Genomic DNA, 15,558 nt, shown 5'->3' with positions numbered 1-15,558 from the left:
TGTGACTGACTGTAATTAGCTAGGGTTTCGTTTGTAGTTAATTCCTTATTTTGTTCATTAACGGTTTATCACGTAACTACCATATGATTGCAGCTTGACCCTCCATTAATTATTTGTGCAGATACAATTTTGTTTTGCTGACTGATCAGTTACATAGAGGAGCATCATATGCTTCTCTCTTATTTTTGTGTGTTTATAATTACGTTTATGTTTTATGATAGATTCATGCTTCTATGTTGGTTTGATTAGGTTTTCTTGAGCTTCGCATAATTGGTGGTGCGCAAAGAACCTAATTTATTAGACACCCACTTAAGACCAGTAATAGTGGCTAACCAACCCGCTAGCAAGTTGGCTTTTCTAACTAGGAATTCAATTCACTTAATGATTCCCAATAAATTTCTTTTTTTTTTTGGCAAGAATGTTTTCTACCCAGCCTTCACATTATAGCTGATGGATGGTCAAATGTACCCTCTAGGTGATCAACAATCCACCACTAGCAAATCGATCAAAAAGGATCAAGTTAAGGGGACAGTAGAGGAAGTCTGAAACGATTAGGGAGGTGCAACAGTATCCTTCCCTCTTGACAAAATTTACACAACAGGCTAAGAAAAAAAAAAAAAATTTTTTTTGACCGAAAAAACTTGTTCGAATGGGTGTAAAAGCCAAGCAAAAGGTGAAGTTGACACCTCAAAAGTTAATAGTTCCACTCATTGATCCGGTTGTTGTCGTGAGATTAGCAATCTTGTGAGTTGCAAGAAATGAGCTAAATAGCATGTTAAATAACATGTTATTATCTCTGGTTCTAATTATAAGACTTCGTTTATAAACTATAAATAAGCTGTTATAATTAGGATCAGAGGTAGTGATTTTTACTTAGTTTCCTTATTTTCTTTAAATTAATTAAGTGGCTTCTCTAAAGACGGGAGAAGTATTTTTTGGGACTTACCATTATGTATAAAGGGTATGTGCTTATTCAGATTTATTTCCAGCACGTTGTATAGCAATAGCATGTATCTTAAGGGAAACTATGGCATATCTAATTACAAATAATTGGCTTGAACTATAAAAAAAATAATGATAACGCAACCTGTCAATTATATTTATATCAATAGAAAATAAGAATAAAATGAAGTTATTTAGCTGGTGGCCTTGGCCTGTGCCATAATGTCAGTAAACTTATAATGGTTTCTTATAAATTTACTATTTAAAATAAAGTAAAATTTCAAAAATACAATATAATACAAAAACTAGTCAGCAACCTTTTCTTAAGAATTTCTGTTATTTGAAAAATAAAATAATTTGTAAACTGGTTTGAAAACAGCTAATTAGGATCAAATTTATAATTATTTTTTATTATTTATTTTCATATACTATTTTTTATACTTTATAATTATAAATGTAAACATTAAAATAAATAAAATAATAAAATAATATTGCATCAATTATATTTTACACCAAACATTATTATAATTAAATATTTTTAAAAATAAATGAAAATATTTATTATTATTAATATTTTACCATATTTAGTAACTTAACAATATACTTTGCTGCTAATTTTCCTATTTGTGATGAGGTAATTAAAAATGAGTCACGGAGCGTCTGTCCCTATAAATTTTACCACCCATGTTTGTGTGTATATATCAAACACAACAAAGTTCCTCAAAATGTCTCAGAAAGATTGAAGAGCTGGTAGCTGGTGATTAGCGAGCAGGAAGGAAGACGTCTTCCCCGTGAATTTATACAACTCAATCAAGAATTTCGCTGCCCATAATCTGATTAATTCCACCGGCGCCGATTACCAGAGTCTGCCGACCTATTTTATCCGTTGTTAATCTCCACGCTGGTATCTATCCTCAACCTTCTTTCATTTCTTAAATGTCGTCTTGCGTTGTGCTTCCAAGATCATTCGTTTCCTTTCGAATTTTCAGATTGCCGTAAGAGGAAGAACGATTCTTTGTGGCATTTCTTGTTCCAAGATAATGTAAAGATTATCCTCGACTGCCGTCCCCGACGGTAATTATTAATTACGAAGATTCAGATTCGATAAACGGCAAGAGGGCGGAATTGTCAGAAGGATCGATGATGCAGAATTCAGAAGATCACGCCAGTTCCACTGACCAGCAGCCGTGGCCGGAACCACCGTCTATCTTGCGCCTAAAGGACGAATATGTGGCACCAGAGCACGAAGAATTGGTTCGACTTACTCTAGCAACCGGTTCCAATTACCAGTCGCCGCCACAAAAGCCACCGCCTCCTCCTCCTCCTCCGGAATTTCCTCCCCATCCGTCTCTTCTACAACTAATGCCTCCATCCTCCTCCTTCGCAGGATCATCGGAACCACCGCCTCAATCACAACCCCGTCTTTCTTTCTTACAACTGTTGTCTCAGTTCTCCTCTCAATCACCGGAACCACAGCGTTTCATTGCTTTACCGTCATCCCAGTTTAATAACATCTCTAACCTACAGCCTCCATTCCTTCCAGTGCCGGCGCCACCCATATCACAACTCCATCCGTCTCTTTTACTGCCTTCATCCTTCTCACAGCCACCGGCAGATGAAACATCAGAAGGCCAAGCTCATCGTCGGCCCAGTGCCAGACGTCCACGTAACTACAAGAAGCCAGGATGGGAGCCCACCATAAAGCCACCATATCCATGGGCTTCAAACATTAGGGCAAAGGTTTTAAGCATGGAGGAATTAATATCCAAGAATATGATCGTAATAAGTGGGGAGGTTTATTGTAACGAGTGCAAGAAGCAGTTCCAGATGGAGTACGATTTGCGATCCAAGTTCTCTGAAGTTGTTAGCTTCATAGCTGGGAATGTGGGAGGTATGCATAATCGAGCACCAGATGTTTGGTTAAAACCTGGGGGCTTAGACTGTAAGTTGTGTGATAGAAAAAAGTGTGTTCAACCAGTGATCCCCTGCAAGAAGAGAAACACGAATTGGCTTTTTCTGTTTTTGGGGCAAATGATTGGATGTTGCAATCTCTATCATCTCTGGTACTTCTGCAAGCATAACGACAAACATAGAACTGCAACCAAAGATCGATTGGTTTATTCAGCATATGCCACTTTGCACTCTCAATTAGATCCCAGCAAAGCTTCTGATCTGTATAATAACTAGCTTTTGGATCCATGTATGCACTGTTTCTCAAGGTTTAGGCCTTTTTCTTTCATCTTAACTGTGCTACTGATACAGTTTATTTTTGGTTTCAATAACTAGCTCGACGCGAGAGCTTCAGATCTATAATTAGCTTGGATATATATATATATATATATATATATCAGTGAGAGTATGCTTTGATTTTCAATGTTCAGGATTAGTACTCAATGTTTAGGATTAGTACTCACCTGGAAGCCAATGAGGAGATCCAGATAAGGCTTAAGGATTTTGATTATTAGTTAATGAGAATTACAAGTTCAATTACTCTTTCCAGTCCAACAATATAAGACATCGATTGGCAGAAAATTATGGTCCAAATTGTATGACGTTGTCCACATAATTAATGTGATTTTTTTTATCACTTTTGCCCATATTAAATATAGGAGAGAGATGAGAGAGAATAAAAGTATAACATTGAAAGCAACTTTGTAATTTTTTAGGAGTAAGATAGGAAAATTTTATCATTTTATGAATATTTAATAACTAAATTTTCATTTTTTAGAATGTGAGAAAAGTTAACCGACTTTTTATATCATACTGGAGGGACTACAACTGCTTTTCAGAAATCGAATACTTCTCGGTATTGAAGCTCAATGAGTTGGTTATGGCAAGAAATAACTTTAATTGTAACTAATTATTAATGAGAATTACAAGTTGAGTAGCAACAGATATTTTTCATAAAGGAGGAGGGGGACAATTTGACAAATTGACAAGAAATAATTAATGTTAGAAAAGATCTATGGACTACTCTGGCGGTCTCCACATGCAATTTCGGCTGTCCCTCCTTGTTATTTGGAATTTGAAAACCAAACTAAACATAGATCTAGATGATTTAAATCCCTTGTTCGAATAATATTTAGGATTATAAATTTAATTTAGAGAATTTTCTAATGCTTAACTAAATTCTTTATTCATATACCTACTTTTTTTTTTGGAGACATATACCTAAATTTTTTCACATTTTCCAAGGTTTTATATTAATCTTGAATTATGATATTGGCCTGATAGAACATTGGCTTCGAAGAGGATAGGCTCAAAGAAGATGGGTTTTTATATATTCCTATTGCCATTTCTTTCTTTGTTCGCTTGTAAATTGCTTTGTTGGTCCTTCTTTGATCAAATTTCCTTGAGTCTTGTATTGGTGTTTTGTATTTCGACTCTATATAATGAAATCATATTTGCCGGTAAAATTTTTTCAAATTTTAATTTCCTTCCAGGTAGAACAAAAAGTCTTAAGTTTCAAAATAAACTTTCGTTTCCTTTTTAGTTTATAATTTAATTTAGTTTTTGTTAATCAAGATAAAGAGATAAATAAAGATCAGATTAAATATATTTTAGAATACGCGATAATCAAATTTTAGAAATGTAAATCGGTAAAGTCATGTTGTAGTATTGATTTTCTAAGTCACAAATCAAGGTTTCATTTTTTTTCTCCTCCATAAAATAAAATTATCAAAGTACCATGTATAATCACAGGAGCACATGTCATGCTTATCGCAATGAGCATGAATTGCTCATTGTAATCTGGACCATCCAGATGGATATTAGATGGTCTGGATTGAATTTAATTTGTTAAATATATTTTTATTAATTTTTTATTTTAATAAATATAGAATTTAAAATAAAAATAATTAGCTAACATATTTTGAAAAAAATAAATTTATTATTTAAAAATTGCATACTAAAAATCTTAAATCTAAATTATCCATATCAATTTTTGGATGATCTAGATTGCATCACAAGGATAAATACATGGTACTCATTGCTATGAATATGATGGGATTTACATTCGGTGCTCATTAGTTTTGATGAGCACCTAATACTCATCAGATCTGAACTGTCCAAAATTTAATCTGGACGGTCCAGACTTATTTTTATTTTTATTTTATTTTTTAAAAATAATTATTTTAGTAGGTATAGGATAAAAAATAAAAATAATCTCTTAACTATCATTCTTTAAAAATATAATTTTTTCTATTTTAAAATAATTATTTAATAATACTAAATCTAGACCGTCCAGATCTAATCTGGACAGTCCAGATTGCTCATCAGGTGGTGAGCATTGGGTGCTCATCACCTGATGAGCACCGAATGGGGACCCAAATATGATGAGCACTAATTGAGTACTCACACAATCATAGTTATTAACTAAATTTAGTCAGAAGGAAAACAACAATAGCAAATCAACCAACACTTATACTATTAGTGACAGACACATGGTCAACTTGAACATCACAATTTAGTAATTTCAAAAGATGAAGTGGTGGGAAAAGAACCTAATTAATTTGAAGGACACCCGCATAAGACTAGCAATTAATGGCTAACCACGCTGCACAATAGGCTAGGCAAAAGAAAATTTCATTCTTTGGCTGCAAGAGCTTGCTCGAACGGGCGTAAAAGCCAAGCAAAAGGTCAAGTCCACACCTAAAAAAAAAGCTGTCATGAGAGTCCTCATTATCGGAGTTCTTCAAGATATAGCATGTTATTAAATGGAAAAATAGCATGCTATTAAATGACATATTAATTTGGAAAAATGACCAAAAAAAACACCTGTTAAATTTTAAAAAGACAAGTGATGCTGGCTATTGTTATAATGGTTTTGACTAGTTTTGTAATGATTTTAACATGTCAAAATCATCTATTTGTAATTTTAAAATTTAACATGTATTCTTTTAATCATTTTTCCTATTAATCTTTACTTATTTTCCTTAAATTAATTAATTGCCTTCTAGATTAAAGGCAAGAGAAGTATTTTTGAGACTTACCATCATGTATAAAGGGTATATAGTTATTTCGATATATTTCCAATTTTCCACTACATTGCATGGCTATAGCATATATCTTAAGGGAAAGTAAGGCATATCTAAACAGAAATAATTGGCTTGAACTGTTAAAAAAAATTTAATCATAATGCAATGACTTCCCGTCAATTATATTTGTATTAATCCAATTAAAATAAGAATAAAATGAAGTTATTTAGCTGGCGGCCTTGTGCCATAAAGTCACTAAACTTGTAAATATTAAAATAAAAAAATAATATTGTATCAATTATATTTTAACCAAAAATAAATATTATAATTAAATATTATTAAGACAAATAAAAATATTTTTCACAGTGGTGATGAGGTAATTAAAAAATGAGCCAGGGAGTGCGCGTCTCTATACATTCAAACATCCATGCGCGCGCGCGCGCGCACACGCATATAAACACATGAAAATTCATCAAAATGTCTCAGCAAGATTGAGTTGGGGATTAGCGAGTAGGGACGAAGAGGTCTTCCCCGTGAACTTATACAGCTCAGTCAAGAATCTCGCCGCCCATAATCTGATTAATTCCGCCGGCGCCGATTACCAGAGTCTGCCGACCTATTTTATCCGTTGTTAATCTCGCCGGTATCTATCCTCAACCTTCTTTCAATTCTTGATGGTCGTCTCGCACTGTGCTTCCAAGATCATTCGTTTCATTTGGAATTTTCAGATTTCCGTAAGGAAGAAAAGCGATTCTACTCTTCCCAGATTCTTTGTGGCATTTCTTGTTCCAAGAAAACTGAAAGATTGTCACTGACTGCGATCCCCGACGGTAATTATTAATTACAAAGATTCAGATTCTATCTTGAAAAGCAGAAACGGCGAAGCAAGGGCGGAGGGATCGAAGATGCAGCGTCCAGGAGACGACGCAGGTTCCACTGACCAGCAGCCGCCGCCGGAACCACCATCTATCTTGCGCCTAAGGGACGAATATGTGGAACCAGAACGCCAAGAATTGGTTACTCTAGCACCAGGCTCTAATTACCAGTCTCCGCCACAAAACCTACCGCCTCCTCCGGAATCACCACCCTTTCCGTTTCTTCTACAACAAATGCCTCCATCCTCCTCCTACTCACGATCATCGGAACCACCGCCTCAACCACAGTGTTGCCTTGCTTTACCGTCATCCCAGCGAAATAGCATCTTTATCCAACAACCGCCATTCCTACCAGCGCGGGCATTACCCATATCAGAACTCCATCCTCCTTGTCTTTTACTGCATTCATCGTCCTCACAGTATATAGAATCAGCGACGAATAGCATCTTTATCCAACAGCCACCAGCCCTACCAGCGCCGGCGCCACCCATATCACAACCCCATCCGTCTCTTTTACTGCCTTCATCGTCCTCACAGTATATAGAACCAGCGCCGAATAGCATCTTTATCCAACAGCCACCATTCCTACCAGCGCCGGCGCCACCCATATCACAGCCCCATCCGTCTCTTTTACTGCCTTCATCGTCCTCACAGTACACAGAACCAGCGCCGAATGGCATCTTTATACAACAGCTGCCATTCCTACTAGCACCGGCGTCACCTATATCAGAACGCCATCCTTCACGTCTTTTACTGCCTTCATCGTCCTTACAGTATATAGAATCAGAGCCGAATAGCATCTTTATCCAACAGCCGCCATTCCTACTAGCGCCGGCGTCACCCATATCACAACCCCATCCTCCTTGTCTTTTACTGCCTCCGTCTTCCTCATGGTATATAGAATCAGAGCCGAATAGCATCTTTATCCGACAGCCGCCACTACTACCAGGGCCGGCGCCACCGATATCAGAACCCCATCCGTCTCTTTTATGGCGTTCATCGTCCTCACAATATATAGAACCCGCGCCGAATAGCATCTTCATCCAACAGCGGCCATTCCTACCAGCGCCGGCGTCACCTATATCAGAACGCCATCCTTCCCGTCTTTTACTGCCTTCATCGTCCTCACAGTATATAGAATCAGCTGAGCCGAATAGCATCTTTATCCAACAGCCGCCATTCCTACTAGCGCCGGCGTCACCCATATCACAACCCCATCCTCCTTGTCTTTTACTGCCTCCGTCTTCCTCACGGTATATAGAATCAGAGCCGAATAGCATCTTTATCCGACAGCCGCCATTAATACCAGGGCCGGCGCCACCGATATCAGAACCCCATCCGTCTCTTTTATGGCGTTCATCGTCCTCACAATATATTGAACCTGCTCCGAATAGCATCTTTATCCAACAGCGGCCATTCCTACCAGCGCCGGCACCACCCACATCACAACCCCATCCGTCTCTTTTAATCCCTTCATCTTCCTCCCAGTATACAGAACCACCGCCAGGATTCCATTTTTCAATGCCTTCATCCTCCCGTCAATCGCACAGAGACAACGGTTCTACCCTAAAGTGGCCGGCGCAGATATCACCAGCAGAACTAGCTCCACCATCAGAAGCCCAAGCTCATCGGTTCGGTGCCGGACGTGCACGTAACGACAATAAGCCGGCATGGGAGCCAACCATACAGCCACCATACCCATGGGCTTCAAACATGAGGGCAAAAGTTTTAAGCCTGGAGGAATTAATATCCAAGAATATCATCGTAATAAGCGGTGACGTTCACTGTATGGAGTGCAAGAAGCAGTTCCAGATTGAGTACGATTTTCCATCCAAGTTCTATGATGTTGTTAGCTTCCTGGTGAATGGTAACGACAATATGCATGATGTGATAAAAGACTGTAAGCTGTGTGGCAGAAGGAAGTGTGTTCAACCAGTGATCTCTGGGAAGAAGAGAGAGACGAATTGGCTTTTTCTGTTTCTGGGACAAATGATTGGATATTGCAATCTCGCTCATCTCAAGTACTTCTGCAAGCATAACAACCTTCCCACAAGTGAAGCCAAAGATCCATTGGTTAAGTTAGCTTATACCGCTTTACACTGTCAATTAGATCAAAAAGCTTATGATCTATACAATCAATAAGCAGCTTTTGGATTGATTGGGCTTTTTGTTTCAGCTTGTTTTGTTTGTGGTTAGTTTCAATTAGATCCGAGAGTATATCCCAGTGAGTGTATGCTTTGTTTTTCAATGTTTAGGATTGTCAATGACAAGTTCCATATAAGGATTAAGTACGACTTAAGATTAACGTTTAAAAAAGGATGTATGGACTCTAGTGGTCTCCATATTCCCTCCATATTATTTGAAATTTCAGAACCCAACATGATATGATTTAAATCCCATAATGTTGATTATTATTTAGAATTATATATTTAATTTAGAGAATTTTCTAATGCCTAACCAAATTCTTTATTCATATACCTAAATATTTATTTACACATTTTTAAAGGTTTTATGTTAATCTTTAATTAGAATACATGATGAAAGTAAATAAATCACGAAATTGTTGATGGAGCTAGACAACTTAGCATCATAGTAGCCTCTCTTGACTGCATGCCTACCAGTTTTTGCCACTGTCCATATTGCTTCATCATTTTGAAAAATCTGTACTAATTCCAATGCTTAATATAAGACCATCATTGACTAATTTGAAAAAAATTAATAATGTTATTAAATTGCTTTAAACTATTTATATTTATTATTTTTCTAAACTAATTTGTTTTACTTATAAGTTAATGTAGTAGTATAATCTAATGATCTATATAAGTATTTTGGAGAGATCATGTACTATGTTATAATTAAGTAATTCAGTAACTTTCTTAAAATTTTCAAACTAGTCAATTGGGTTTTATATTAAAGACAAGGTAGTGTGTGCGTATATATTTATGAAAAATAAATTAAGTTATTTGGTCAAAAATATATTATGCCCATCACTGAAATAGCAGAATATGTGGCCGCAGCGAGGTGATTAGTACAGTCATTCCGAACACGATGCTTTCATCCAAACGTTTCAAACTAAATTAAGTACGCGCACAAATAATCTTGTAGATATTTAATGACTTGACAATACGTAATTCATTTTTAGAACTTGTATCTATATATACATATATATGTAATTTGTAATTTTAAAAAAAACACAAAATTTATATTTTTAAAATTAAACAAAGGGGAAATGGCAATTAGGTCCCACTCAAGGGAATTAAATACAAAAAGGTCCCTTGAAATCATGAAATTATTTTAAAGTCCTAAAAATTTTTTTGTATTAAATTTTATTTATTTATTTTTTTAAAGTTTGTATTGACAACTGAAAGAGCAGTGGTTGATAACTCAGGGTACAAGGATTGACAACTATTGTGGCTGGTTTGACAACTTATGGTGTGATATGCTGAGAAAATGTGTTGTCAAACCAGCCGCGATAGTTGTAATCTTGCACCTTGAGTTGTTAACCACTGCTCTTTCAGTTGTCAATATAAATTTTTTTAAAAAAAGGGTAATTTGGTAATTAAATAATAAAATTTATTGCAAAAAGATCCCTTGAGACTTCAGAATAATTTCATGATTTCAAAGGACATTTTTGTATTTAATTCCCTTGAATAGAACCTAATTGCAGTTCTCCCTTAAAAAAATTATTGATCTAAATTGGACAAATCAATCAAGTCTCAAATTCGAATACCTGTAAACTTGACTGGAAAAAAAATTTCAAATTAAAAAAGGACAAAATTTCAAGATAATAAAAACCTAAAATTATTCAGTAGAACAACAATGAGGGAAAATATCATTATAGTAGTTAAAAGTGACATTAAAAACTAGAACAATCTTGAACTTGATATGAAGGCCCTTCATGAACTTCGATAATTTTCCGATGATTTTCTCTTGATCAAAAGATAAATTTCAATCACTTTAAAAAATGCAGTTAGCAATGAAAATTAGTAATAGAATTGGTTTGCAATGAAATTTAGCGATGAAATCCTGTCACCAACAGAATAGCGACAGAATATATAATTTCTCTTCCTAAGCTGATTTAGTGATAAAATTTCCAATAGATTAACGACGAACAGATTTCGGTTGCTAATTGACTGTTTTTCTTTTTGTGAGTGGTGGCCTGTCTTGAGCCTCAACTCTTAGATCAATCAAGGAAGTTTTGCGAAAATTTTAATCATCGCTCAAATTCATCCCCAAAGCTTAACCTAACGTCCAACTTTAAAGTGCAGTTCTTAGATAACTGGTCTCCATGAGCTAATTAAGAATATATATATATATATGTTGTGTTTGTGTGTGTGTGTATTAGTTGGTTGTGTATGTGTTTGATAATTTGTTTTATCATTTAATATTCTACGCATGAATTACGTTCAAGTGGGCCTTTTAGAAGAAACTCACGATGAACCAGGTGATCGGAGTAAGTATCACGGTGCTCATTCAAGTACAATTTGAATAGTCCGAATTTAAAATTTTTAACTGATAATTTTAAATTAAAAAATTATATATATTTTAAAAAACTCATAGTTAAAAGAATTTTCTATTTCAATTATGCATCTATTAAAGGAAAAAGTATTTTAAAAAATAGATTTTGAAAAAAATAAGAGTACATCAAATTAAATCTCAATCATCTATATTGAATATAAATGGCCTAAATTTGTAGAGCACCATGGTAGCGGATGAGTGTTGAAACTGGTTCCTTCATAATATTGTTTAAAAGTTAATAATTACCCTTTTCAATCTTATCTCAATTTATTGGTTGTATATATTATATATTGGGAAATAAGAGAGATGTGAGACGCATATTTGAATCGGGGAATATTAAAGTTCATTTTCCCAAATTTAAGATAAATTTGATGAGTCAATCACTCTTTCTTAGTTTCAATAGAAGGTTGAAATTAAAATGACTTATATTTTAATTAAACTTACACGAGAGTATAAGATATATAATTAATTAGATATTTTTAAATTTAAAAATTTCAAATTTTTGACCAAAAAATTTATCGATTTAATTATAATTGAGTGAATGGAATGTTTGTCAAGTTTTGGTTTCAAGGGAAAGGACACACCCACCCACGTCCACAAACTCGTCCAACATGGGATATCATTAAACGAAGAGTTCTCTGGAAGCTGGTTTTGCAATACATACTTATTTTCGATGGATGAACTACAATAAATAAATCTTATCAATCTCTTTAATTTGACTACTCATGCTGTCATGCATAGAAGAAATCTTAATTTATCTTGTTTAATATATCTTCATCCCGTGTTATCAAGAAAAAATATCTTCAACGCATGAAGATGAAGTAGAGGAAGATACCTTATCTATCTTTAAATCTGTTTATGAGCTAATAATATAACTTTTTTATTTTTTTTCAAAATTCCTGACATGTTTGTTTTCTTGCATATATACTGAACTGAATTAATAAAGAAAATAAATTCTAATATGATTCACTTCTCTTGAATGAAGTGCTGTTGGTTGTGTTTTAGGGACATCATGGGATGCTTAAATGATTATAATGATATGATGGGGGTTATATATATATATATATATATATAGGAATAAGTGTCCGACTAGTTACTTCCGTTAAACCCAATTCTTGTTGGTATATATATGATATGGGTTATATTTACATGCTTATGTGCTGGAGATTTATTTATAATTTGCTGTGTTGATGTGCCTTAGATGCTATTACTTAAACAAAAATATATTAAGGATTCTAATAATATACTGTTTTGAATGATAATTGGAAGCTAGAAAATAATATCTTATCTATCTTTAAATCTGTTGGAGTAATTTAATTTTTAAAAGTATATATCAAGATTCCAATATTAGCTAGAGGCAAACATGAGCAAAGTCACATGAGAAAGGATAGTTTCCATGCATGAGAAGAAGGATGCTCATTAAATTTAAGTCTTTGGAAACTCAAAGGGTTGATCTAGTCTTCTAATTAAGACTATTAGTTTTATTATTTTATATGTTAATGAAACACTATCAAATGTCGAGATATAAAGTTTAAATTTAAAAAATAATAATGATTGGAACAAATTAAATTAGAAAACTAACTAAAATGAAATAAGAGAACAGCCTAAAGTATTAGAGTATGAAACGTCTACTTCTGCCAAAATAAACTGGACTAGCTTAGTAGCCATGAACCACAAAAATAAAATGGTTCACCAAAATATATGATACGAAATCAGATAAACTTGTTTAAAGGGAAGCAAAAGAAAACGCATACTCTGACCTATATATCTCAGCTAGCTACATTTTAATTATATAGATCAGAAGCTTCAGGATCTAACTGACAATGTAAAGTGATAAAAGCTAAATAAACCAATCGATCTTTGGCCGCAGTTCTGTGATGGCCGGTATGCTTGCAGAAGTACCTGAGATGAGGGAGATTGCAAAATCCAATCATTTGTCCCAGAAAAAGAAAAAGCCAATTCGTGCCTCTCTTCTTGTCAGATATCACTGGTTGAACACATCTGCTTTTATTACACAAGTTACAGTCTAAATCCTCAGGTTTTAACCAAACCTCTGGTGCTCGATTATGCATCTTGTCGTTTTCGTCAACTAGGAAGCTAACGACTTCGGAGAACTTAGAAAGCAAATCGTACTGCATCTGGAACTGCTTCTTGCACTCCTTACAATAAACGTCGCCAGTTATCACAAGGATATCCTTGGATATTAATTCGTCAATGCTTAAAACTTTTGCCCTCATGTTTGAAGCCCATGGATATGGTGGCTCTATGGTCAACTCCCATCCAGGCTTCTGGTAGTTACGTGCCCGTCTGGCACCAGACCCATGAGCTTGACCTTCTGGTGGTTGAATTTGATCTGCTGGTTCCGGTTGTTCTGGTGGGGATGGCTGCGCCTGCGGTTTTTGGGTTGAAACGTTCTCCATGTGCAATTGACGGGAGGATGAAGGCATTGAAAAATGGAATCCTGGTGGCGGTCCTCTGTACGGTGAGGAGGAAGAAGGCAGTAGAAGAGACGGATGGGATTGGGATTTCGGTGGCGCCGGCACAGGTAAGGCTGGCGGCTGTAGCTGGGATAACGGTAAACCAAGTGAAAACGGTGGTTGCGGTGGGGACCTTGATGAGGAGGAGAATTGAGACAATAGTTGTAAGAAAGATGGGTGGGGTTGAGATTCAAGCGGCGGTTGTGGTGACCGTGAGGTCGGGGCGGAGGAGGATGGAGGCACTAGTTGTAAAAGAGACGGGTGGGGTGGTGACTCCAGAGGCGGAGGAGGCGGTGGCTTTTTTGGCGGAGACTGGTAAGAAGAACCTGTAGCGAGAGTAAGTCGAACCAACTGTTCATGTTCTGGTGGTACATAATCGTCCTTCAGTCGTAAGATAGACGGTGGTTTAGGCTGCGGTGGCATCTGGTCAATGGCTGGTCGCTTGTGGGACCGAATTTCTGCGCTCATGGTTGAGAAAGTGGAGGGAGAAAGAAGAAGAAAGAAAGGCGGAAAGTGGAATGAAACAGAGAGAAGCTCTCTGACATCGGTCCCATAATGGCGGAGGCCGGAGGGGTATTTATATGTTATCATTCATTATTTTAAATTTAAATTTCTTCCATTCTATCTTCTTTTATCTTAATCTTTGATCTTTGGTTATTGGATCATGACAATCAACTTTTACTCTCATTTATTTACAACTATTTTTCACTAAATTCAAAATAATATTTTTTAACAAAAAAATTTATATTTCTATGTAACTTTTTTTTTTTAATGGCTAACATTATCTTTAATTCTTCATATATAACCCGTGTGTATATATATCGATAAAAGTCACTAATATACATACATACATATATATCTATAGAGAGAGAGATATTGGCCTAAGTATATTTTATTTTTAAGATATGCAGTGAATTCGCATTTCGCATTATAATGGCAGCGAATGGAAGGTGGAGACTAATTTTTATTTAATTATTCATATTTTTATTTTTTATTTTTCAATTTTTAAAGGAAAACGTATAAATTAAATTTTGAAAGATGCTAACTCAAATTTTCAGATAATTTTATGGAAAATAAAAACAATGAGTACCATTACATTTTTTTCGGGTATAACTTAAAGTATCTTCTCAAGCCATTTCAGCAAGTGTGTTTTTTAGATTTGAACTTGTGTTCTCCTTCTTATAGGAGTGAGAGCTAGGGGTAAGCAAACAACCTGCAACCCGGCCAATCCGTAATCAATTATAATGATTTTTGGTGTGACGGAATTTGCAAATTTCATCTCTAGATTCTATCACCAATTCATTGTCTTCTTCCTTTTCTTGGTAATGCCATAAGCTCTTCTCGTTAAATTTAGCCCTAATCAAAGACCTTCCTTGCTTCCAACATTGAGAAAACACCACTTTATCACTGGTAGCATCCTTATCCCAAAATCACCTTCACCGCATTTTGATATCCTTGATTCACTACCCTAAACCACACACATACCACGTGACTGAGGAATTGCTCTCCAGGATGATGAATTGCACAAGAGAAAATAAATTGTACATAAGGGAAGTTAAGTTACACACAAAAAAATGGTTTGCATAAAGTATTAGACAGGGGAACTAATTTGCACATAGGAAGGATGGATTGCATATAATGAAAGTTCAATGGCACCCAAAAAAATACACAAGGGAAAATGGAAAATGAATGCACATACGGAAAATTAAGCTACATGAAGTCCTTAATAAGAATTATTTGTTGATTAATTTCTCAATGAGAAATTTATCC

General features: G+C 35.3%; 2 protein-coding genes across 2 annotated transcripts; both read left to right on the top strand.

Moving 5' to 3' along the window:
* Positions 1 to 2,082: 2,082 nt before the first annotated feature.
* LOC114717609 (pistil-specific extensin-like protein) lies at positions 2,083 to 3,129 on the top strand. Its single transcript, XM_028902819.1, has one exon. It carries the CDS (start codon positions 2,083 to 2,085, stop codon positions 3,127 to 3,129), a length of 1,047 nt encoding a protein of 348 aa, XP_028758652.1.
* Positions 3,130 to 8,314: 5,185 nt separating this feature from the next.
* LOC114717608 (uncharacterized) lies at positions 8,315 to 8,935 on the top strand. Its single transcript, XM_028902818.1, has one exon. The coding sequence runs from the start codon at positions 8,315 to 8,317 to the stop codon at positions 8,933 to 8,935; it is 621 nt and encodes a 206-aa protein (XP_028758651.1).
* The last annotated feature ends 6,623 nt before the right edge of the window (positions 8,936 to 15,558 follow it).

The sequence above is a fragment of the Neltuma alba genome, unplaced genomic scaffold (genome assembly GCF_004799145.2).
Source record: "Neltuma alba isolate B1F8T4 unplaced genomic scaffold, ASM479914v2 tig00011756_pilon, whole genome shotgun sequence".
Lineage (NCBI taxonomy): Eukaryota > Viridiplantae > Streptophyta > Magnoliopsida > Fabales > Fabaceae > Neltuma > Neltuma alba.
This window is presented reverse-complemented; position numbering and strand designations above follow the sequence as displayed.

Excerpts from the sequence above, each read along its gene's own strand:
- LOC114717609 (XM_028902819.1), top strand. The coding sequence starts at position 2,083 with ATGATGCAGAATTCAGAAGATCACGCCAGTTCCACTGACCAGCAGCCG.
- LOC114717608 (XM_028902818.1), top strand. The coding sequence starts at position 8,315 with ATGCCTTCATCCTCCCGTCAATCGCACAGAGACAACGGTTCTACCCTA.